The sequence below is a fragment of the Stomoxys calcitrans genome, chromosome 4 (assembly GCF_963082655.1).
Source record: "Stomoxys calcitrans chromosome 4, idStoCalc2.1, whole genome shotgun sequence".
NCBI lineage: Eukaryota > Metazoa > Arthropoda > Insecta > Diptera > Muscidae > Stomoxys > Stomoxys calcitrans.
The window spans coordinates 23,368,791-23,395,347 of record NC_081555.1 but is presented as its reverse complement, the minus strand read 5'-3'; the positions used below and the strand labels follow the sequence as shown (position 1 = coordinate 23,395,347).

The window sequence follows — 26,557 nt, the reverse complement described above, 5'->3', positions numbered from 1 at the left end:
GTGCTTACAATTCTATAGCATATTTTTAGGCCTCAAAAGTAGGCGGAATTATAAATTACTGACACATGTATACATTTATATGCACGAGTACCTGACGCATATATAATTCAAGATAGTGATAACTCACAAATTATGACAATAGATTATTTCAAACATCCCTAAGAAGATTTTACCTTGAAAACACTTACTTAGACGGCTTTGAAGATTTTAAAATGTTGTTCTCTTTATGACTTTGTAGTTACAAAAGCCAGCGATTTCTCTTTGCACAAATTGTAATAATAGACTCAGACATCTCTTAGTGTGAATGTTTATGAATGCTGGCCTGTGACTATTTCAAATGTTATAATTTTATGGCTTAATTGCTTTCAACACCTACTTAATTGCCAAGTGGACGAGTTGAATTGTGGCTATTTGTTATGGTCTATACAAGTCAGCTGGGCTATATTGTGGTCAATGTTGTTCTATTTGCCTGTTTGTTTGTTTATTTGCCTACAATGCCAGTTATGTATATGTAATTAAAGTGATGGCAGCAATTCAAATGTATGCAATAATTAAAGCATACCCTAGGGCGTATATTGTGACTACTTTAATATAGCCTTATGAATAGAAGTTTAGACATTGTATGTGTTTCATATTTTATGAATGAGTTATTTTGTAATAATAATTACTTTTTACATTATGGCTTATGAAATATTTAGAATTCTTTATAATGCCTGACATTATTGGAAATTGCAGTTTTTGTGAAATATATGAAATCTTTTTTGTGGAATGAAAACAACTAAATATAATTGCGGAATACATTACTTTTTTTGTAAACAGTGATTATTTATTTGTCATGGCTCGAATTGTCTCAAAACAAGGCAAATGTTTTTCAGTTATGTACATTCAAACTTTTTTGAATGGCATTGTCAACTAATTGAGATATTTGGCATGAATAGTTGAAGGTTGAATGCTGGCTAGGTTTTTTATACCCCCCACTGAAGGATGGAGGTGTATTCATTTTATCATTACGATTGCAACACATCGAAATATATTCATTTCCTACCCTATAAAGTATATATATTCTTGATCGTCGTGAAAATCTAGGACGATCTAGCCATGTCCGTCCGTGTGTCTGTCTGTCCGTCTGCCTGTTGAAATCACGCTACACTCTTTAAAAATAAAGAAATTGAGCTGAAACATTGCACAGGTTCATTCTTTGTTTATATGTTTATAGGCAGGTTAAGGTTGAAGATAAACTATATCGGACTATAGCTCGATACAACCCCCATATAGACCGATTTGAAGATTTAAGGCCTAAGGCCCATAAAAAAAAATTACTATCCAATTTTGAGAAATTGAGATAGTGAGTTGTGTTAGGCCACTCAGTATATTTCTTCAATTTGGCCCAGATAGGTCCAGATTGTGAACAAGCTGCCTTATAGACCGAACTCTTGATTTAAGGTCTTGGGCTAATAAAAGGCATTTTTATTTTCCGATTTCACTGAAATTTGAGACAGAGAGTTGCGTTAGGCCTTTCGACATATTTTTTTCAATTTGGCTAAAATCAGTTCAGTTTTGGATATAGCTGCCATACAGTCCGATCTCGGGATTTAAGGTTTTGAGCCCATAAAAGGCCCATTTATTGTCCAATTTCGCTGAAGTTCAGGACAGTGAGTTAAGTTTGGCCCCTCGATATTCATCTTGAAGACGGCCCAGATCGGTCCAGATTTGGATATAGCTATCAAAAAGACCAAAATTGAACAGTGACTTGTATTTATTAGACCACTCAATGTCCGTGTCGAATTTTGTCCAAGTCGGACCATATTTCGATATAGCTGCTATGAGTGCATTAATAATGCATTTTTCACCGGATTATGACGAACGGTGGTTTGCCCTTTGGTTGTTATGCCCACCACCATAGGATAGTATATATATTTCTGATCGTCGGAAAATTCTAAGACGATTTAACGATGTTCGTGTCTCAGTCCGTCTGTTCGTCCATGTGTCCGCCAGTTGTTATCCCTCAACAATCTTTTGCACAGACTCTATTTTTTCTATACGCAGGTTATGTTTTTGAACGGGCCAATTCGGACTATATATGGATATAGCTACCATATAGGTCGATCTGGCGATTAAGGGTTTTTTCTTGGTAAAAGCCGCATTTTTTGTCCGATTTTGCTGAAATTTGATACAGGACGTTGTATTAGGTGTCGTGATATTCAAACCCAATATATCGGATTATATTTATATATAGCTGCCATACGGATCGATATGCCGGTTTAGGGTCTTAAGCCCGTAGCAGACGCATTTCTCACCACAGCTACAAACAAATACTTTCATGACTCTTAAGGCACCTGGCTAGAGAACAGAGTGGGCCTGTTTTCGACTGTCTGACCACATAATACTGGAGGCGGAGATCCGGTGATCACGGAATGCGGTAGGTGGTAGGTAGTATGGTGTTAACGCGAGGCCGTCGAGTGTGAACTTCTTTACGGACTGTAGAAGGAGAAGGAGATTAACGCCTTCTCCGAGGATGGCATTAAGGGGGGAATGAAAAAGCAGACGAATTGAAAGTGAAGACCAGAGGAATGCCGCCTGAACGCCTGGGTTCAAAAAAAAATTTCAGCGGTGGTTGTCCCCTTCTAATGTTGACTACATTTGTGATATACTATGTCATATAAAAGTTCTCTCCAAAGAGGTGTCGCACTGTGGCACGCCGTTCGGAATATAAAAAGGCTATAAAAAGGAGGCCCCCTGTCAGTGAGCTTCAACTTTAATCGAACTGCACTCATAGATATATGAGAAGCTTTCCCCTGTTCCTTAGTTTATGGGCAAAATTTGCATTTAGAGGACTGCCGACAATTAACTTGGTTAACCTAAAGCCTTACGGGTCGACGTATTCCGAGTTAAGGGCGTGAACGATGATCTCCTATCTGGAGATCTGGCGGATTAATATTCGCTCCCTCTTTTCAATCGAACCTAACCTAAGGCACCTAGCTAATGAATTTTGGTGGCAACTTCAAAGGTACCTTCCTGGCACTCAACGAACTAGATTAGAGTCTTAGCAGTACCTTTAAACCAAAACTAGTATCAGTTAAACCCCATATAGATTAAATTAGGTAGCTACCACTTATGGTCATTATATGAATTCCTTGTAAAAGATTCTGTTGTAAAAAGACTGATTTTCGACCATTTCACAGTGGGTATTGCCATTGTGAAGTATTTTTTTGGGAAATAAAGAGCCTTCTTCGTGCAGATCGTTAAAAAATAATAATATCGTTGCTTCCTTCTATGCTTGCCGCCTATTGAAATGAAATTTTGTCCGTTTGCAAAGCTTTCAATAAAAGGAAATTTTGACACAATTTCACACAGAAACTAAACTTTGATAAAATTTCCTATAGAAATGAAATTTTGAGAAAATTCCCAATAGAAACGAACTTTGACAACATTTTCTATAGAAATTATTTGTGACAAAATTACCTAGGAGAGTACTTAGTTTCTACAAAATGTCATATAGCAATTAAATTTTTGACATAATTTCCCATGAACATGAAATTCATAGATGTTACCAATCCTCAGTGAACATTAAGGCGTTCTCATGTTTGAAATTTATTGCATATTTTAGGGCGTAAAACACAAAAAGTTATATTTTAAACATTATTTCAAGTGTTTTCATTGTAAAGGCAAATTTTGCCCAAATGTTTCCATTACCGATTTCTTTTCTTTGTTGCATCAAACTCTTATGGAACGTTATGTGTTTAATTTTTCCTATTCTATAACATCAATCGACTAATTACGTAAACTCCCCTCTCATTAGCTCCTGTTAAAATTTCTTCTCAATCATTATCCAACGTATCGAACTTTCAAGAGGGCATGATATTTGTACATGCAATTCTCTTTTATTTATGGCGTACTTGACTTCACGGAATTATGATAATCAATAACGTTGACAATTAATCTCTTAAAATTATTACCTGAAAATAATTGCATTGCATTTATGGTTGAATGAATGTGCCTGAAAAGAAAACGAGAAATATAGCTATAATAATAAAGCAAATTACTTTTATGATGGATTATTAAAGTGTATTAATGGCTTAATGTTATGGCATACTTTAGGGTATATGAGAGCATGACAAAAAAAAAAACAAACAAAACAATAATGATGGCCTACATTAAGGTTGTATGTATAACATAAACATTAAAGGGAAATTTAAAGCTTGCATGCATGAGAGCAAAAATATACATAAATATTACAATACAATATATACTGTATACAAAAACAACACAGCAGCAGCAGCAACAACAACAACAAAAACAACTGTTCATAATTTCATGGCTTGTTTATCGATATTCTGCCTATTAACGTGGAAGTTCTTCGTATAAAAGAAGTGAAAATGTGTGTTAGCCAAAATGGCCATAATTTGATGTGAACTCATTGAGTTTGTGTGTGTGTGTTGTTGTAACATAACTTCCATACATTTGTTATACGTCCCCCCCACCGAAAAATTTGACCACTCATTTTAATGGTGAGCCATAGTAATAGCTCACCCCACCCCCTTAGGTGGAGATGATGGTCCATTTTCATGGTTATTTTCAAAATTCCATTTAACACTTCACAGATGTAGAAGACTTTCGCAATTTTTGGATTTATTGAATCTGTCACGACATCACCACCATCAGCAACATCATCATCATCATCAGCAACAGCCTAGGCATCAGCTTTCCTTGTTTGGCAGTGGTCATAGTGGCAGCAGCAGCAGCACTACCTCACCCCAACATTCTCCTATAACACCGCATGCCGCCCTCCATGTTCAGGGTCAAATGCCCAATACAACAAACACTGATGTTAGCCCTGGCCATAGCCCCACATGCGGCATCATCATTAACAATGCCACCACCATTACCGAAGATGGACAACAGCAACCGCATCAACAGCATCAGCTTCAAAATTTTCTCCATTTTCCGCAGCATCAACAACAGCCTCGTGGCTCCTTGTATCGCACTGCCTGCCTAAGTTACCAAAGTGAAATATTTTTGCTGGACCTGGAGAGCGGAGAAATCAATGATGTTACCGAAAGGTATATAACAACAGTGACACGCAAACACACTGGCACACACTCACAAACATATTCATACTCGTCCACGTACATGGTCGTGTTGTGCATGGGGCCATACATTAGATTTTCGAAGCCATTTTACCCGCAATTCAAGTACAAAGTTTGAAATATGTGCTGCCCCATGGGGTGGCACACAAATAACATGGATTCCCCAAATATCTACAATGTCATGGGTATGATACCCGGGTGGTATGATAAGTAAGGGAAAATGTTATGATTTTGGGAATTTTATAATAAAAAGGAAATTTGGGAAAAAAATTTCTCTAGAAATAAAATGTTGGACAAAAAGGTTCTTTGCAAAGAATTTTTGATGAAATTTTACAAGTGTTGACAAAAGTTTTGACAAAATTTCTAATAGGAAGCATATTATGACAAAGTATCTTAAAAGGTAATTTTTTACCAAATATTTTTATGAAATCGTTTTTTGAACAAATTTTTTTAGAGATATGCTATATTGACCAAATTCTTTTAAAATGGAATTTAAGCAAAATTTTGGAAAAAATTTCTTAAGATATAAAAATTTTGAACAAATTTTCTATAGGAAAGAATTAAAAACAAGTAAAAGCGATTAAAAACAAGTAAAAGCCCGGCCGAATCTTATACACCTTCCACCATGAATCGCATTTGTGAAGTTCTTTGAATGACTTTTTCAAATCGAAAAACGCCAGTCACAGAAAAACACCACTTCCAAAATATCAAGCAAATCGAGTAATAATTGCGCCCTCATGAGGCTCAAAAACACTTTATGCAAAATTTCGACCAAATCGGAAAAGAATTGCGCCCTCTAGAATCTCAAGAAGTCAAGATCCAAGATCGGTTTATATAGCAGCTGTATCAGATTATAAACCGATTTAAACCATACTTAGCATAGTTGTTGGAAGTCATAATGAAACACGTTACGTAAAATTTCACAAAAATCTGATAGGAATTGCGCCCTCTAGAGGCTCAAGAAGTCTAATCGGGATGTCGGTATATATGGCGGCTATATCAGGTTATGAACCGATATGAACCATACTTAGCACAGTTGTTGGAAGTTATAACGAAACACGTCACGCAAAATTTCACCCAAATCGGGTAGGAACTGCGCCCTCTAGAGACTCAAGAAGTCTAATCGGTATATCGGTTTATATGGCGGCTCTATCAGGTTATGCACCGATTTAAACCATACTTAGCACAGTTGTTGGAAGTCATAACGAACATCTCACGCAAATTTTCACCCAAATCGGATAGGAATTGCGCCCCCTAGAGGCTCAAGAAGTCTAATCGATATATCGGTTTATATGGCGGCTCTATCAGGTTATGCACCGATTTAAACCATACTTAGCACAGTTGTTGGAAGTCATAATGAAACACGTCAAGCAAAATTTCACCCAAATCGGATAGGAATCGCGCCTCTTAGAACTCAAGAAGTCTAATCGGGATGTCGGTATATATGGCGGTTATATCAGGTTATGAACCGATTTGAACCATACTTAGCACAGTTGTTGGAAGTCATAATGAAACACGTCAAGCAAAATTTCACCCAAATCGGATAGGAATTGCGCCTCCTAGAACTCAAGAAGTCTAATCGGGATATCGGCTTATATGGCGGCTATATCAGGTTACTCACCGATTTTGATCATAGTTCGCAATTTTGGAAAAGTGATACCAAAACACCACGTGCAAAATTTCTACCCAATCGGATAAGAATTGTGCCCTCTAGAAGCTCAAGAAGTCAAGACCCAAGATCGAGGTGTTACAAACGGAATGACGAATGTAGTATACCCCACAAAAATTATGGAAACAAATGTTTACCAAATTTGTTATAGAAAATAAAATTTGAAAAAATTTTTTATAGAAAAGATATCCGAATCTGGACCGATCTGGCCCATATTGCAGAAAGATGTCGAGGGACCTAACTTAACTCACTGTCCCAAATTTCGACGACATCTGACAATAAATGCGCCTTTTATGGGCCCAAAACCTTAAATCGAGAGATCGGTCTATATGGCAGCTATATCTATATCTGGACCGATCTGGACCAAATAGAAGGAGGATGTCAAAGGGTCTAACACAACTCACTGTCCCAATTTTAAATTAAAATTTTTAAACCAAATTTCTTTGGAAGAGAAATTCCTAAAAAAGATCCCGCAAAAGAAATTTGAACAAAATTTGCATTATGGATATCATTTTGACAAAATTTTTTATTGAAAGGAAATTATGGCAAAAATTTCTACAGAAATGAAATTTTGACAAAATTACCTATAACAAGTAGAAGAGTGCTAAGTTCGGCCGGGACGAATCTTGGGAACCAACCACCATGGGTGTGTAGACCGATTTGAATCGCACCTGGAACAGTCATAACAGAACAGTAGTGCAAAATTTTAGTCAGACCGCACAGGTTTTCATAAATAAATGGCAATGATAAAATTTCCTATAGAAATGTAATTTTGACTAAATATCCCACAGAATAACATTTTGATGAAATTCTCCATAGATATGAAACTTTGACAAAATTTCCCTTAGAAAAGAGATTTTGACAATAATTTCCCATAAAAAGGAAATTTTGACGTAATTTCTCTTAGAGATTTTAACAATAATTTCCCATAAAAAGGAAATTTTGTCAAAAATTAGAGATATTAGAGAGTTATGGAAGGCGCAGCGGAGCGGGCCCTGTCCAGCTAGTTTTCTATAGAAATGAAATTTTGTCCGTTTGCAAAGCTTTCTATAGAAGGAAATTTTGACACAATTTCGCACAGAAACTAAATTTGGGCAAAATTTCCTATAGTAATGAAATTTGGATAAAATTTTCGATAAACAAGAAATTTTGAAAAACTGTCTATAGAAATGACATTGTAATAAAATTTCCTATAGAAATGAAATTTTCAGAAAATTCCCAATAGATACGAATTTTTGACATTTTCTATAGAAACTAATTTCGACAAAATTACCTAGAAATACTTTATTTCCACAAAATGTTGTATAGCAATTAAATTTTTGACTAAATTTCCCATGAACATGAAATTCATAGATGTAACCAATCCTCAGTGAACATTAATATTCCCAAAAAAAAGAAACAAAATTTTGCCAGAATTTCCTAAGGACACCAAGTTTTGAAAAAAGTTACATGTGGAAATAAAATTGTAAATAATTTCCCTAAGAAATGATTTCTATTTTTGCAATTTGACCTCAATAAAAATGATTTGAATTCTTAGAGTCCTTCAATCGCCTTAGTCACCCAATCCAATTAATATCCATTTTCACTTGATTTGCATAAATGTCGAAATTACTCTTCTGTATTTGTCATTGACTTTTAAGCCATCGCCATGTCACTAAAGCCACCTTCATCAATATGGAGGCTTTATTCTCATACTTTGATTGATGTTCGCTCCATATCCCATTGCCACTTTCATATCGAGCACATCTGCTGAATAATGAAATTCAATGGCAATGAAATTTTCGGTTCTTTTTTTTTTCTTTCATTATTTGGGTGAGTCTATCAGCTGAAATATATTATGTTTGGGATATGGAGGATTGGGATAGGGGGGGTCCAAAATGAATTTGTTTTTTAAATTACTTACGCTTTGCCATACACAAAATCTATAGCCAACATTTGTGCTTGTACTTTAGGCCAATATGGTTGTTGGCTGATGGCAGAACCATTGGAAATTGGAAAACTTTTTCATTTATCACAAATAAAACAAGGCGAAAAACTATGGGGAAAGAATATCAAAATGGAAATAATGAACCAACAATAAGTAATAATGTCAACAAATTTGGGGGAGGGAACAAAAAAAAAAACGAAATACTTTGAAAAGGCAGAGAAAGGAAGTAGGGGAAATATTTGTTAATGGCATGGAAGAGGATGTTTCAAATTGGGCTTTATACTTTTTAAATAAATTAATTTAAGCTACTCAAGCTATTGATCGATTCAGACCATATTACACACGTATGTTGAAGGTCGTGAGAGAAGCCGTTGTACAAAATTTCTTCGAAATCGTATGAGAATTGCGCACTCTAGAGGCTCAATAAGTCAAGATCCCAGATCGGTTTATATGGCAGCTGTGTCAGGTTATAGACCTAATTAAGCCATACTCAGCACAGTTGTTGTTAGTCATAATAAAACACGTCAAGCAAAATTTCAGCCAAATGGGATAAGAATTGTGCCCTCTAGCGGCTCAAGAAGTCAAGACCCAAGTCCGATTTATATGGCAGCTATATCAGGTTATGAACCGATTTGAATCATACTTAACGCAGTTATTGGAAAATATATCAAAACACCTCATGCAATATTTCAGCCAAATCGGATAAGAATTGCGCCCTCTAGAGGCTTAAGAAGTCAAGACCCCAGATCGGTTTATATGCCAGCTATATCGGGTCATGGACCGATTTAAACCATACTCAGCACAGTTGTTATAAGTCATAATGAAACACCTCATGCAAAATTTCAGCCAAATCGGATAAGAATTGTGCCCTCTAGCGGCTCAAGAAGTCAAGACCCAAGATCGGTTTATATGGCAGCTATATCAAAACAAGGACCGATTTAAACCATACTTGGAGCAGTTGTTGGAAGTGATACCAAAACACCACGTGCAAAATCGGACAAGAATTGCGCCCTCTAGAGGCTCAAGAAGTCATGCAAAAAAACACAACCCAAAATCTAAAATTGACCGATCGGGACAATATAGGTATCAAATGAAAGGAATTGAAGAGTAAAATACGAATATGGTATTAAAATTTGAGTCTCAACAACCGTCGGGTAGCCCCAAACTCAAAACTCCCCCAAAACAGACATTTTGGACGTTCATTTCAATGCAAATGCAAATTTTGCCCATGAACATTCCACTAAGGAACAGGGGCAAACTTCTCACATATCAATGAGTGCAGTCCGATTCAACTTTAAGCTCAATGATAAGGGGCCTCCTTTTTATAGCCGAGTCCGAACGGCGAGCCGCAGTGCGACACCTCTTTGGAGAGAAGTTTAACATGGCATAGTACCTCACAAATGTCGCCAGCGTTAGGAGGGATAAACCACCGGTGAACAATTTTTTTTTTTCTGATGGTCTCGCCAGGATTCGAACCCAGGCGTTTAGTGTCATAGGCGGACATGCTAACTTCTGCGCTACAGTCGCGTTCATTTCAATATGGGGCTCAAATGAAAGTTATTCGGGATTCGATTTCGAATCTGGCATGCAAAATCAGGTCGAAGTATAGGGGGTCACGCCACCCCTCAAAAAAGCCATTAGACCCATTATGACTATATGTATACTTGGCTGAACCGATTTTCTTAAAATTTTCATAGATTTTGTACGTTTGTCTGGAAGGAAACATAGGCAATAAAATTTTTAGGTATCGGGCGGAGGCGGACCCTCCCCCTTACCCCAAAAACGCCATCCATATCCGAAAATGATCCGATGGGCACAATAAGAGTATCAACTGAAAGGTATTTGTGACTGGAAAACGAATATGGTATTAAAATTTGGCTCCAAGTACCCAGCGGGTCCCTCAACCCCAAACCTCCTCTGAACAGATATATTCGAGGTTCATGTCAATATTGGATTCAAATGAAAATTATAGGGCAGTGGATTACCAATATGGCATAAAACATTAGGTCCAACTAATGGGAGGTCGTCACCCCCAAAACTCCCCCCCAATGGACATATTAGCCAATCATGTCTATATGGGACTCAAATGAATGGTATTGGGGTGTAGATAACGAATATGACATTAAAATTTGCGTTCAAGTCTAGGTGGCGCTTTTCCTTCTAAAGATACGTCAAATGGGTTATTTGACCCATTATGAAAGGTATTTGAGAGTAGAAAACGAATTTGATATCCATTTTTGGAGCCAAAGGTTTTGGGGTACGCTCAAAAGCAGCCCCTAAACTGATCCGATCATTTCCGTTTGGAATAAAGAACGAATTTGATATCTATAGGGTGGCTGATGAATATTGCTGATGGGTGGCTGATGAATATTGCTACAATGATGAATATTGCTACATTTTTTTTTCGGTGTATGGAATACATTTTTCTTTTATTCATGTTAAATTAAATTATTAAATTAATTATTAAATTATTATTAATTAAATTAATTAATTAATTAATTAAATTAATTATTAAATTATTATTATTAAATAGAAAAAAAGTTATTACATTTTTTTTTGGTAGCGGCTTTCATCAGCCACCCTGTATTTTCAGTGCAAAGTGACGGTGGCCGCCCCAGCCCTAAAACACCCTCCAAACGGTTCAAGTTTACCGGTCATGGCAATATGGGGCTCAAATTAAAGGAATTTGGAAGGGCAGCATGAAATTGATATCCATATTTGAGTCGAAATGCCTGAGGTGCCATCCGTCCCCTAATGAGAACATTACCCTAAGGAACTATGAACCGAGAAGGGGCAAATTCTCACACATCAATGAGTACTTTCCGATTCAAGTTTAAACTCAATGATAAGGGACCTTGTTTACAGTCGAGTCCGAACGGCGTCCCGCAGTGCGACACCTCTTTGGGGAAAATGTTTTAAATAACCATGCATGGCAATGTACCTCGCAAATGTCGCCAACATTAAGAGGGGATAAACACCGCTTTGTCCGATGTTCTGGCAAGGATTCAAACGCGTTCAGCGTTATAGGATACAATGGCACGAATTTGATATCCGCATTCAGGGCGAAGTGTCCGCACCCTAAAAAGATATTAGAGAGTTAAAGAAGGCGCAGCGGAGCGGTCCCGGTTCGGCTAGTATATCATATTTTGGAATTCTCTGTATCATTATCTGCAGTGAAACTGCTGAATGTAACGAACATCCCCGATTACTTGCCTCTCGTGATTCATCCGTTAGCTCGAAATTTCTGATGTGGTTTAATAATTTTTGAAAAAATCTGGCAGTGCTTCTATACCCAAATAGAGGCTCATTGGTATTAAGACCTGACTGAGACTTAAACTCATACTGTATTCTCTTCTCTCTCATAACTCCCTTTTCCTTTCGATGTTATTTTCCGACGACATGTCATTTTCCAACGTTTCCGTTTTAATATGGGTGTTTGAAAGAAACTTTTCGATCTTAGCGACGTCATTTACGATAACGACCCATTCGCAGAAAAGCTCTTATATGTAACTTTTTGCTCTGATTACAACTTTGATAATGGATAATCCCACATTGGCTCTATTTGTTGTCATTTTTAAAGTGCCTCTTTTTGTTTTGACTTGTTTACTTAAAGTGTGAAAACTTTTAACGAGATTCATAGTAATTGCAATGAAAAAATACAAAAAAAAAAAAACCAAACAATCACAACAAAATAAATATCATAACTTTTTGTCATATGAGCTTATGGGCTTTAGTTTGTAAACTAATGCAAGCTATACCATTCATGTCCTTAAAAAAAGGACTCCATAATGCTAGCAGTGACACATACAAAGTCACTGATAACAATTTCATTTCATTTATTAAAAATTTCATAATAATCCTGCCAAAAGATGACGATGAGCTGCAGAGGAAAAACAATGGTCCTCAGTTGTTTAATCCCACAATGAATTGTGTGTGTTTGGGAGTGTGGCTGGCCATTGTGCGGTTGTGTTGGATAATAAATCACAGTAAAGTTACTCTGCCATTGTCTTTGTGCCCCCAACGATGCACTTCAGCTTTCTGTGTTTTATTTTTTTTTTATTTTTTGCAGCAAGTGTCAGTGCTTATGTGACAATTAGTTGTGTGATAGTCGTAGTGTTTTGGCGTTGAATTGTCCTGCTGGTTGTTTGGTGAGAAGATTAATGATCCCAGCTCGCAGTGTGCTTCCTATTTGGCGCATGTTGTGGTGCCAACTAAGGAAGGCAGAGACAGAGATGTTAACAAGCTCTTTGTTTTTGTTTTTTGGTTGATGGTTATGTAGCAATTTTAAATGTTTCCTGGCAATATTTTTGGTCAAAAATTTAAATGATGAACTCATAAAAAGCAAACCCAAGAAATTTTCAGTGAAATTCTAAGTGCAATGAAATGTTGTAGGAAATAAAAATTTTGGCACATTTTTCATAAAATTTTCTATGACTTTAAAATTTTGCTTGTTTTTGTTTTTTTGATTCACTTTGTAAAATCTCCTTGCCTATATGGGTTGAAGATCAAATATTGGTAGAATTTTAAGGGAGAATTTATCTTTGAAGAAGTTCCCTTCGAAAATTGCTACTTATATCGGTTTCTCGTTTTTATACCCTACGCCACCACTGGTACAGGGTATTTTAGGTTAGGTTAAATAGGTAGGCGCCCCGGTAGCCGTGTTGGTAGCGTGCTTGAATTACCAGTACAGGGGTCGTGGATAATAAATCACAGTAAAGTTACTCTGCCATTGTCTTTGTGCCCCCAACGATGCACTTCAGCTTTCTGTGTTTTATTTTTTTTTTTTTGCAGCAAGCGCCTATATATATGTATCACCCGATTTGCACTTTAATGGCCGTAGTAGCTACAATTTTCAACTGATATGCTCAAAATTTGGCACAGATAGTTTTGTTACTGACATTAACCTATCTACAGAATTTCATCAAAATCGGTTCAGATTTATATATAGCTCCCTTTTATATGTATCGCCCGATTTCCACTTAAATTTCAATAGAAACTATAATTTTCAACTGATCTGCACAAAATTTGGCAAGGATTGTTTTGGTACTGATGTAAACCTATTTACAAGATTTAATCGAAATCGGTTCAGATTTTGGATATAGCTCTCATATATATGTATCGCCCGATATCCACTTAAATGTCAGTAGAAACTATAATTTTCAACTTATCTGCACGAAATTTGGCAAGGGTTGCTTTGGTACTGATCTTATCTGATCTATCTGCAAAATTTCACCGAAATCGGTTCAGATTTAGATATAGCTCCCATATATATGTACCGCCCGATTTGCACTTTAATGGCTGTAGTACCTACAATTTTCAACCGATCTGCACAAAATTTGGTACGGATTGTTCTATTACTGATTTCAACATACCCGAAAGATTTCAACAAAATCGGTCCAGATTTAGATATAGCTTCCATATATATGTATCGCCCGATTTGCACTTTAATGGCTGTAGTAACTAAAATTTTTAACCGATCTGCACAAAATTTGTCACATATAGTTTTGTTACTGGTCTTTACATATCTGCAAGATTGGATAAAAATCGGTTCAGATTTAGATATATCTCCCACATATATGTATCGCGCGATTTGCTTTTTAATGACTGTAGTACCTACAATTTTCAAGAGATCTGCACAAAATTTGGCAGGGATTATTTTGTCACTGATACTAACCTATTTCCAAGATTGCATCAAAATCGGTTCAGCTTCAGATTTAGCTCCCATATATATGAATCGCCCGATTTGAACTTATATGACCGTAGTAACTACATTTGGCAACCGATCTGCACAAGATTTGGCACGGATTGTTTTGCTACGGATCTAAATGTATCTGCAAAATATCATTAATATCGGTTCAGATTTGGACATAGCTCCCATATATATTTATCGCCGGATTTACATTTATGTGGCCGTAGTAACAAAATTTTTTAAACGATCTGGTCGAAAAAGTCGATTCAGATTTATATATAGCTCTCATACACATATAGCTATTGCCCGAATTATTATTTGTGGGGTAGGTGTAGGGTGTTATATAGTCGACTCCGCCCGACTTTTGCTCCTTTCCTTACTATTCTATTCTATTTGTAATAGAAATAGAGAACCCTACAATCTGCAGCTATACAATTCGATTGTATGCATTATTTCACCGCATAAAAATTATTATTTTAAAGAGATTTCTATGAAAACCTTTTTCCATTTTTTTTTCACTTCTTAACAAAATTTCCTCCACATAATTGCCACAATTCATAGTTTCTCATAGCATTCCTATTCGTTGCTTTAAATAATCCTTTGGATTACTAACCACATAACAACAATCATTTTCTTTCAATCTTTTTCCTCGACTTAAAAAGTGTCAAATATTTGATTTATTGTCCCATCATTGCATAGTCAAAATAATCAACAGCGCGATTCTAATGATACGCTTCACCGCATAATCACACAATCAAATAAACACCACAAAAAACGACATCATCCTCATTGAAGGATGATTGTGGTAAAATAAATGTTTTTATATATCACCAGTAAAATACTTCGTTATGTTGGCCTTTGTGTGTGGGGCTGCTCTCGATAACAGAATACTAAGAGCATGATAATCTTAGAATTCTGATTGCTGTATACAATTATCCTCGAACTGAAACGAATGAGGGAGAGAGAAAGCCGAAAAAAGAGTGAGAAAGTGTTAACGAGTTCAACGTTAGAGTAAAGAAAATGCTACCATCGTTTATGATGATGTCGACTTCTATTAGCATAGCTCCTTCTTCTTTTATGAGGAATTTCTGTCTTGTTTGCCTTTGGTTGTAATGATGGATGGTAAGATTTTTAGGAACGACGCATAATGATGAAGACATATTAAGTTTAGGTCTGCTGGTTTCTAAATTGTTTCATTGTTTTGGGGGTACAAAAAATCACTTCAAGGCGAATGGAATGGTAAAGAAGGATTTTGTTCTTCAAAGACTTTAATAAATTAAGTACGAGTAGAACTTGGGAACCATTTAACACTTTGGTAGCTATACAAAAATTTGAAGTAAAAAATATTTGGTAGCTCTACAATGAATGTTTAAAGGATGAAAAATTCTAAAATTTCTCAGCGGATTATCGTGGATGAATGATAGAAGGTTAAGTCACTTGCCGAAAACAAAAAGTGGAGGTGGCGATTAAAAATGTGACAAATAAGAGAAAACCTTAAACAAATAAGGCATCTAAAAGGATAACAAATTGACATCCTCGATGCAAGGTACCATAAAAAATTCAAATATTTGTATGTCGGTTGATCGTCTACCGTAGCCTTGTTTTATGAAGCCTGAGGGATTACTTTGATACACTAACGTCTTTCAGTTTGTTACAAAAGTTACATGTTTGTTGTTGTAAAATTTCCATCTGAATAAATCTGGGTTTTCACATTTTTTCTTTTTATTTCTTTTTACAGAACTCCAAACAAGGATGAATTTGGAACACAACGCGTCTACAAGAAAACTTCACCCAATTGCGTCCTCACCCTTTATCTGCCATCACGTGAGATAACTTTGTCCGGTAATACACCATCCATATTGCGTGGCATTGTTTATGTGGATCCAAAAGCCATACAAGGCTATCGTGTTTATGCTCAACTGACACTGACATTTCGGTAAGTGTTGTTTTTGTTTTTAGAAAAGTTCGGTATCGCTCTTCTAGATAGATGTTTCAAGTCAACCTTAATTTAGTGGGAGGGCATAATTTTATTCTACATACCAAACTTATGTCAATCCTGCAAAAATTAAAGCTTCCAGGAACCGAACAAGGATAATCGAGAGACCGGTTTACATGGGAGCTATATCAGGTTATAGGCCGATTCGGTCCGTACTTGACACAGATGTTGGAAGTCACATGAGAACACTATGTACAAAATTTTAGCCAAATCGTACGAAATTTGTGTCTTCCAGGGGCTCAAGACGTCAAATCAGGAGATCGGTTTATATGGGAGCTATACCAGGTTATAGACGGATTTGGACGGTACTTGACACACATGTTGGAAGTCATAACAGAACACTATATGCAAAGTTTCAGCCAATAAGTCAAATTGGAAGATCAGGTTATTTGGGAGCTATTACAGGTTATAGACCGATTTCGACCGCACGTGGCATAGTTGTTGGAAGTCTTAACGGAACACCGCATGCAAAATTTCAGTTAAATCGGATGAATCTTGTGGCTTCCTGGGGCTCAAGAAATCAAATCGGGAGACCGGTTTATATGGGAGCTATATATAAATCTGAATCGATATGGCCCATTTGTAATCCCCAATGACCTACATCAATATTATGTATTTGTGCAAAATTTCAACCGACTAGATTTACGCGTTCGACCGCTATCGTGATTTCGACAGACGGACGGACGGACGTACCGACATGGCTAGAGCGAATCAGAATCTCGAGAAGATCCAGAATATATACACTTCATGAGGTCCCAGATCAATATTTTAGGTGTTACAATCGGAATGACTTGGTTAGTATACCCCCATCCTATGGTGGTGGGTATAAAAATTGTCTAATTTGATAAGTTCTAAAAAAGGTAATCGGTTCATTCATAAGCTTTATAAAGCCAAGTAAAAATCTATTTCGTATGGGTAAGGCTAGGTTAAAAAGAGGGCGGAGAAATATCCACATCCGCCCCATGCCACAATGGGCATACATATAAGCCAGTGATTGGCTTGCTGTGTGCTTTAAAGTCTAAAAAAGTAACCTTGAACAAATGTAAGTCAGGAATTCCATGCTACTTACAAAATCCCTAATTATATTCCATTGCACGCCCCGAAGTTGGGAAAGCCGGAGAATTACATAGGAAATTTTCCACATGCCCTACACACGCCATAACTTGCACCATGCGGCATCTATGGACCATGTGTCGTCCTTAATACAATGCCTGATGTGTAATACACATTGCCTGGGCCGCTTGTTGATAAAAGGTGCTTCACAACTTGCTCCTGATAGATCTGATTGAAAATACAATATTCCTGGTAAAGGAAGTTACATACGCTTCTATATGCATGGGTCCGTACTAGACGACCTGGTAGGACTTGCGATGTACGTTGAAGAACTAGGACTGGTAATATTGAGAAGATTACCCGATCACCATAGTGTGTATCAAACGGAAATCCGTGGAATTAAAGAAAGGATGGAATGACAAAGATATAATGTCATAACGACGACTGTTTTATGGTATTAGGTTTATGGGGCAGATATCTAGAATAGTGCCCCGAGGGGCTAGGTCCTCAACGCCGCATTTCTGCAAGACAACATGTTCTCTGAACCTCCTGTTTTATACTTGCGATGCACTTTTTTACCATCCCAGTCCACAAAACAACTGAGGCATAAGTAAGTATTGGTCTAATCACGCTTCTTTCTGAAGAGCCTATGGACTATCTTCTACATGGTGCAAAACCTCTGTTTTCTGTCCAAGATCACCTTGCCAGATATCGAAATCGTTCTCTTGAGGAAACGTGGTGCGTCAAATTGGCCCACCATCGTCTTCCTCGTGAATACAGGTTTTTAACTTCTCTGGGTTGACAATAAGACCACTAGGTCAAACCAAGTCGTATGCCATCCGGCCCTTTTGGCTGTTCTAAACGGTGATTTTTAAGAGCTATAGGAATGTTCACCGATCTTTCTCTCAATAAGTCCATTGTTTTGCGTGCTGTGGGCATATGGCACCGTCTTGTTGAAACCACATGCCTTGCAAGTCAAGCTCTTGCATTTTGGCACAAAAAAGTTGAATGTCATCTCACGATAGCGCTCACCATTCACAGTTACGATTCGCTTCATCTTTAAAGAAGTACGGTCCAATGATGCCACCAGCCCATAAACCACACCAAACTGTGACTTTTTCTGGATGCATTGGCAGCTCTTGCAATGCTTCTGGCTGATCTTCACTCCAATATTGACAATTCTGTTTATTTACGTAGCCATTGAGCCAAAAATGAGCTCCGTCGTAAAATGGAAGTTGCGCGTGAACTTCCTAAAAGAACACGCATTTTGATCAAAAAAAAAATGCAATAATTTGCAAGCGTTGTTCGTTTGTAAGGCGATTCATGGTTAAATTATAGACCAAACTGAAGATGTTTGACAGTGAAACAAAACCCGAAACGTGCGTGAGCTTTATAAACCAGTGTTGCCAAAAAGATAATAGCTAAAAAATCACCCTTCACATAGCTGATTCGGATCTTTATCCCTTAGAAGTATTATAACATAGTCTGCGAAGTATTATAACATAGTCGGGTGCAAATCCCTCCTTGGTCAACATCTGTAATATGTTATAAAAGGTGGGCCTAAAATTTATCCACCTGTTCCTTAGCATATGGTTTATCTAGTTTCTAAGGACTTGGTCCATCCGGTACTGGTCTAAGGATTGGATCAGTGTGTCGGTCCGCAAATTGTTAATACCTCCTCGATGTCAATGCATACTGACAGGCAATGGGTACCTCTTGGTATTGAAGGTTTCTTCAAGTTTATGGCCAACCTTATGTAGGGCAGTCTCCAGCGACCTTTGCTTGAGATAGGCGTGCTGTTTGTGTTTGAGCAGTTCGTTGGATGTCCTACTCTTTATCATGGTATCCACATCCATTTTGAGTAGTCCTCTCTAAATAAGACTTATAGATATGTTGGCCTTTGTTGTCGCATAACTTGCCTTGCCGGGCTTGGGTATAAATACCACCCTTATCTTTTACCAGGCTTTCGAAGTATATGGACATATAGACACTCTGTGAAAAAAAGGCTAGATGGGGCGCCAGAAAGTCGTCCTCCTTCTGTAGTAATGCCGGATATATTCCATCAGGCCAGGTTAAATTATATATTTGGACTTAGTAGATACTAATTGTTAAGTTTCACTACCCATAGTGCTGGATCTTTATGTCTTTCTCCAGTCTTATAATCTAAACTTAAAATGGTTGTATCTCCTTTAGCGATTGTTTCGTATCAACAAAAATTTTTAACAGATCATTTTATGCCAGGCCACATATAATTGTTGATAGCTAATCTTAATCAATAGAATACTAATTTTATTAGTAGGAAGTCCAATTTTAATTCGAGTTTAAACTTGGATTGGTTGAAGTCTTATCAGTGAATGACCTGTCTTTTTTTTTTGGGATAGGTTTGGAAATTGCTTTACGAATCTAACGATTACGTTCATCGTAGTATGTCGGGCTCTGTCGAGTTGGTTAAAACCCCTACATAAACCAGGGGTACAGATTGTGCCTAGGAACAACTTTTGCATTACTTCGAGGTGGATACCCTCTGTTGTTTAACCATCGTTATATGACGGGCTCCGCCGAGTCGGCTAAAAACCCTATATAAACCTGGAGTACAGATTGTACCTCGGAACTACTTTCGCAATACCTCGAGGTGGGCACCCTCTGTTGCTTAGCCATCTCCACCACATATTGTCTGCGCCTGCTTTGTGTCTTAAGCCATTGCGTCGAGCTCATTCTCATCTTCATTCTACGCAGTTTTTGTTCAGCGCATCTGGTGGACATGCAAAATTTTGCGCTACGGAATGTTCATGGGCAAAACTACTTTGTGCCACGGCCAAGATTCCCTTGATTGGTGAATCCACGGGGGCATCACACCGCAGATTACATTTATTTGTAGAGAACACATTTAGATGTGTACTTTGGCAATTGGCGGCGTTTGTTTACCATGTCGCAAAGACGTCATCGGGTATAAATGCCTTTTTACACCATGTCCTCGGTCTTCTCCGCTCGTGGTCGTGAGCTGCTTATTTTCACATCACAGCTGGCCTATAGGTCGTTCAGCTATCTGCCACCTTCCGACCCTGATATTAGCCTGAGCTCGGCTCTATCGTAAATGAGTGTCATGAAATCGTTTAGTTGTTAAATAAATGAAAGTACCTATTACGAATTTCCTTTCAAATAACTATTACATACTGAAAATGGGCTTGAATCTTTACCTATTAAGCATTCCTTTCACAAGAACTATACAAAAGAATGAAAATGTGGTTGATGAGGAATATTCGAAATAAAAAATACCTATTACGCATATGCTACGGAAAGACTTTTAATGAATCAAAATGTGGATCATGAGGAATATTGAAAATATTAAAAAAGTACCTATTACGCATTCCCCACGGAAAGACTATTCAAAAGAATCAAAATGACGTTGATGAGGAATATTCGTAATAAATAAAATTACCTTTTACGCATTCTTCTATCAATTACTCCTAAAAAAATAATCAAAATGAGATTAAAAACCAATTAGTGGCACAATATTTTTTCCGAAATGTTTAATTAAGAATTTATACTAGTAAAGAATACCTTAACTTTGCTGAAGGCCTTTCTTTCATACAAAAGCTACAGTTGAGAGATAAGCGCTTTTATTACACATAAAGAAGATTGATAGCCCTTTAATGTTTAAATATAAGCCATACATTAACAATAAATTAAAGAAAATTATTGTATTATTACTTTTTCCCCTTCTCAAAAGGAGAAGACATGCATACGTACGAGTAATAGTACCTTATGCCCTTTATCCTTAAAATGATAGCAGTTTTCCTATCCATTTAAGCTCGTGGGATCTCAATCACATATCTATTGAAGCAAACCCAAGAAGATTTATTGCCGACGAAATTTCACAACCTTTCTGGGTAATCAATTAAATGAAAATCAATGATTATTGCTTAACCCAAAATGGGTAACCCAAGTCGTTTCCATAAGTCAGCTGGTATTTATGGTAGAAATAATGCATTGTTGTGTAAACAGCATTGTACCTTTTTTTTGGCAACAAATGATATTAAATTCTAACAACTTGAACAATTGCCATGTATATGTAATTCAACATTGATTTATGACTTTACATTGTCTTTTCCACTCTTTGGAAAAGAAAGAATGTCTTCTTAGGCAAATACACACATATATAATGATATTGATTTTCTTTTTTTTTTAATTTTTTTCAGCTATGGCCGCGAGGATGAAGAAGTCATGGGTTTACGTTTCTGCAATGAGGCCATTATGTCATTACATCAAATATGGCCAAGAAATGAGGAACCCTCGAGAGATTCTTTGAGTCCATTGCAGGTAAGTTTGTAATAACTAAAGAAAAAATATTGATCAAATAGACATTGCCGACTAAGGCAACATTTAATACCTTTAACAAGATTTATATTCTGGGTGGGAATAGGTTCTTATACAGAGATTATGCATACAGGAATACTTAAATGGGGTTATTGTGCCTTCACTAGTACGACATGCGAAAGAGCAGACACTTTCTTTATCATTGATACGCAGATATTTTATGAGATTTTAGACAAATTTTTGAGGTAATGTTTAAGGATCGGTATCCAATATCAGTGCCAAAATTTCCATTCCACCACCTTTGTGCTAAAATATAATTTTTTTAAAATTCCACCTTTAGAACATCGCTTTTTAAGCTCATATTACAATTATAAGATTGTCTTCTCTCTCAAACTTTCAGCGTTTTTCTCACTTATTTGTAAGTGGGCTTAAAATATTTAGCCTGAAATCTGTTATTAAAATTCTGTGTTTTGGTAAAAGCCATTTGGCTTATGAAATACTCAAAGCAAAATAATTCCTTAACAAATTCCTTGTATTTTAAATACTCACGTTCAACGCCTAAACTTTTCCTTCGTCCTCGCTGAAAGGATGCCGAACAAACAGCAGCACTACTGAATTAAAAGCATTATTATGCCTTGCTGCTGGCAAATTTCAATTAAAATAATTAATTTTGAAATCATGTTGAACACAGCGTGGGCTAAACAGATATGTACGTAATCTCTGGGAGTTTTTGAGTTTATGGGCCATAGCGAAAGCTCGACAATTATTTTGGTTATGCCAGTGATTTATGATGATTTATTTTTTTTTCCTCCTTTTGCCTTGTTCTTATTCCAGGAAGCCTTACTGAAACGTCTGGGAGATGGTGCTCATCCTTTTACATTGACTTTAACCGCTCAGGCACCGCCCAGTGTACAATTGGTGCCGGCTAAACGTTACTATGGAGCACCCATTGGCACCAGTTATGATGTGCGTTGTTTTATTGGTAAGTATAAAATTAACTTGTATTGATTGCATGGAAATGGAAAATTTTATGAATTTCTGTGTGGGTTGGTTAAAAATAAGTTGAGGCAGGTATGACATATTTTATTAATCATTAATTTGAATTTAAATGGCGCACACTCGAAATGAACAGCAATTCGTGGGTAAGTTAGTTACTGAGAACCTTATAAGCTTCCCACAGAAGGAAAGATCAAATGGACATTATTCGTGAGATTTATCAGTGACAAACTTTGTGTGCTTTTATCAAGTGTAAAAAAAATCAGCTTCGGGAAAGGAAATTAGCTACCTTTCGCTTAGGAACGGTAGCTTCAGTTGCCTATCTCTTGTAGTTTTAGTACCATTTCTCAAGGGAAAGGTTACCCATTTATAAATGAAAGGGTATTTTTAGTACCTTTAACTCAGGGAAAGGATAGTTTTAGCACCATTTCCTCAGATAAAGGGTAGTTTTCGTAACTATTCCAATGAAAAAAAGTAGCTTTAGTACCCTCTCCTAAAAAAAGTATTGTTGTAGTTCCCTTCCCTAAGGAAAGTATACGTTTAGTACACTTTCCTAAGGGAAATACTAGTTTTAGTACACTTATCTAAGAGAAAGTTTACTTTTAGTACACTTTCCTAGGAAAACGGTAGTTATAGCACACTTTCCCAAGGAACTCGTCAGTTATAGTACCCTTTCCTAAGGAGTAGGGTAATTTTTGTGCGCTTTCCAAAGGGAAGGGTAGTTTTAGTACAGTTTTAGTACCCTATCCAAAGGGAAAGGATAGTTTAAATACCCTTTCCAAATAGAAAGGGTAGTTTTAGTACCCTCTCCAAAGGTAAAGGGTAGTTTTCGTACCGCTTCCAAAGCGAAGGGCAGTTTTAGTATCATTTCCAAAAGGAAAGGACAGTTTTAGTGCCCTTTTTAAGGGGAAAGGGTAGTTTTAGTACCCTTTTCAAAACGAAAAGGTAGTTTTAGTACCATTTTCAAAAGTCTTAGTACCCTTTGCTTTTTAAAACTAAAATTACCCTTTCTTTTTGGAAAAGGTAATAATACTACCCTTTACAAAAGAAAGGGCACTTTTGGTACCCTTTCCAAAGGGAAAGGGTTGTTTAAGTACCGTTTCCAATGGGGAAAGGGTAGTTTAAGTACCCTTTCCAAAGGGATTTAGTACCCCTTTCTAAGGGAAAGGGTTGTTTAAGTACCCTTTTCTAAGGGAAAGGGTAGTTTCGGTACCCTTTTCTCAGGGAAAGTGTAGTTTTAGTACCATTTTCTTTGGGAAAGTGTAGTTGTAGTACCCCTTCAAGGCAAAAAGTAATTTTAGTAACTTTTTTTAACGAATGTGTAGTTTTAGGACCCATTTCTAAGAGAAAAAGTATTTTTTTTGTACCTTTCCTTAGGAAAAGGGTAATTTCAGTACCCTTTCCATAGGAAAGGGTAATTTTAGTACTCTTATTTCGCCCTTTCCTAAGGAAAATGGTATTTCCGTTTCCAATGGGGAAAGGGTAGTTTAAGGACCCTTTCCAAAGGGATTTAGTACCCCTTTCTAAGGGAAAGGGTTGTTTAAGTACCCTTTTCTAAGGGAAAGGGTAGTTTCGGTACCCTTTTCTCAGGGAAAGTGTAGTTTTAGTACCATTTTCTTTGGGAAAGTGTAGTTGTAGTACCCCTTCAAGGCAAAAAGTAATTTTAGTAACTTTTTTTTAACGAATGTGTAGTTTTAGGACCCATTTCTAAGAGAAAAAGTATTTTTTTTGTACCTTTCCTTAGGAAAAGGGTAATTTCAGTACCCTTTCCATAGGAAAGGGTAATTTTAGTACTCTTATTTCGCCCTTTCCTAAGGAAAATGGTATTTCCGTTTCCAATGGGTAAAGGGTAGTTTAAGGACCCTTTCCAAAGGGATTTAGTACCCCTTTCTAAGGGAAAGGGTTGTTTAAGTACCCTTTTCTAAGGGAAAGGGTAGTTTCGGTACCCTTTTCTCAGGGAAAGTGTAGTTTTAGTACCATTTTCTTTGGGAAAGTGTAGTTGTAGTACCCCTTCAAGGCAAAAAGTAATTTTAGTAACTTTTTTTTAACGAATGTGTAGTTTTAGGACCCATTTCTAAGAGAAAAAGTATTTTTTTTGTACCTTTCCTTAGGAAAAGGGTAATTTCAGTACCCTTTCCACAGGAAAGGGTAATTTTAGTACTCTTATTTCGCCCTTTCCTAAGGAAAATGGTATTTTTAATACCCGTTCCTAAGGGAAAGGGTAGTTTTAGTACCCTATCTTTAGGAAAAATGTAGTTTAGTATAATTTCCTAAGGGATATAATTTCATAAGGAATTTCCTAGTAGTGAAGTGTTGCTTTTTACCCTTTCAGTACCCTGTCCTAAGAAAAAGTATAGTTTTAGTACCAATTAGTGTTTTAGTACCATGTCTTTAGGAAACATGTAGTTTCAGTACCATTTCCCAGTGGAAAAGGTAGTTCAGGTGCTCCTTTCTAAGGAAAAGGTAGTTTTCCTTCCTAAGGGAAGGGGTAGTTTTAGTACTCTTTTCTTGCGGAAAGCCTAGTTTTAGTACCCCTACCTGAGGGAAAAGTTAATTATAGTACTTTTTCTGAATGAAAAGGGCAATTTTAATACCCTATTCTTCGGAAAGGGTAGTTTTAGTGTCCCTTGCTTAGGGAAAAGGGAAATTTAGTACCTCTCCTGAATGGAAAGGGTAGTTTTAGTACCATTCTCGTCGGAAAGGGTAGTTTTAGCACCCTTTTTTTGGAAAGGATAGTTTTAGTACCCTTTTCTTTGGGAAAGTGTAGTTTTAGTACCATGTTTTTTGGGAAAGTGTAGTTTTAGTACCATGTTTTTAGGGAAAGTGTAGTTTTTGTATGCCTTCCCTAGGAAAAAAGACAATTTTAGTACCTATCTTTAGGAAAAGCGTAGTTTTAGTTCCTCTTCTTAAGGGAAAGGGTAGTTTTAGTACCCCTTCCAAAGGGAAAAGGTAATTTTAGTACCTTTTCTGAATGAAAAAGGTAATTTTAGTACCTTTTCTGAATGAAAAGGATAGTTTTAGTATCCTTTTCTTTGGAGAGGGTAGTTTTAGTACCCCTTTCTTTGGAAACGATAGTTTTAGTACTACGTTTTTAGGGAAAGTGTAGTTTTTGTATGCCTTCCTTAGGAAAAAGGCAGTTTTAGTTCCTATCCCTAGGGAAAGCGTGGTTTTAGTTCCCCTTCTTAAGGGAAAGGGCAGTTTTAGTACACCTTCTTAAGGAAAAATGTAACTTTAGTACCTTTTCTGAATGGAAAGGATAGTTTTAGTACCCTTTTCTTCGGAAAGGGTAGTTTTAGTACCATTTTCTTAGAAAACGGGTAGTTTTGGTACCCCTTCTTAGGGAAAAGGCAAATTTAGTATCTTTTCTTAATGGAGAAGTAGTTTTAGTACCCTTTTCTTAGAAAAGAGTAGTTTAACAAAACTTTTCTTCGGAAAGGGTAGTTTTATTACACTTTTCCTAGAAACCGGGTAATTTTGGTACCCCTTCTTAGGGAAAAGGCAAATTTTGTATATTTTAATGGAAAAGGCAGTTTTAGTAACTTCTTCGGAAATGGTAGTTTTAGCACCCCTTTCCTATGGAAAGTTTAGATTTAATACCCCTTCCTAAGGAGAAAGCTAATTTGAGTACCTTTTCTGATTGGAAATGGTAGTTTTAGTACTCTTTTCTTTGGGAAAGTGTAGTTTTGGTACCATGTTTTTAGGGAAGGGGTAGTTTTAGTATGCCTTCCAAAGGGAAAAGGCAATTTTAGTACCTATCCTTAGAGAAAGCGTAGTTTTAGTTCCCTTTCCTAAGGGAAAGGGTACTAGTACTCTTTAGTACTCT

The 26,557-nt window shown here is 36.7% G+C and overlaps 1 protein-coding gene across 1 annotated transcript in view; it reads left to right on the top strand.

The window, feature by feature from the left end:
- Positions 1-26,557, top strand: part of LOC106083869 (uncharacterized) — a 95,875-nt gene that overhangs the window by 33,741 nt on the left and 35,577 nt on the right. The window contains exons 3-5 of the mRNA XM_059367784.1: positions 16,111-16,308; positions 21,621-21,741; positions 22,573-22,720. Coding sequence (XP_059223767.1) covers positions 16,111-16,308; positions 21,621-21,741; positions 22,573-22,720 — 467 coding nt within the window. The remainder of the gene's footprint in view (positions 1-16,110; positions 16,309-21,620; positions 21,742-22,572; positions 22,721-26,557) is intronic.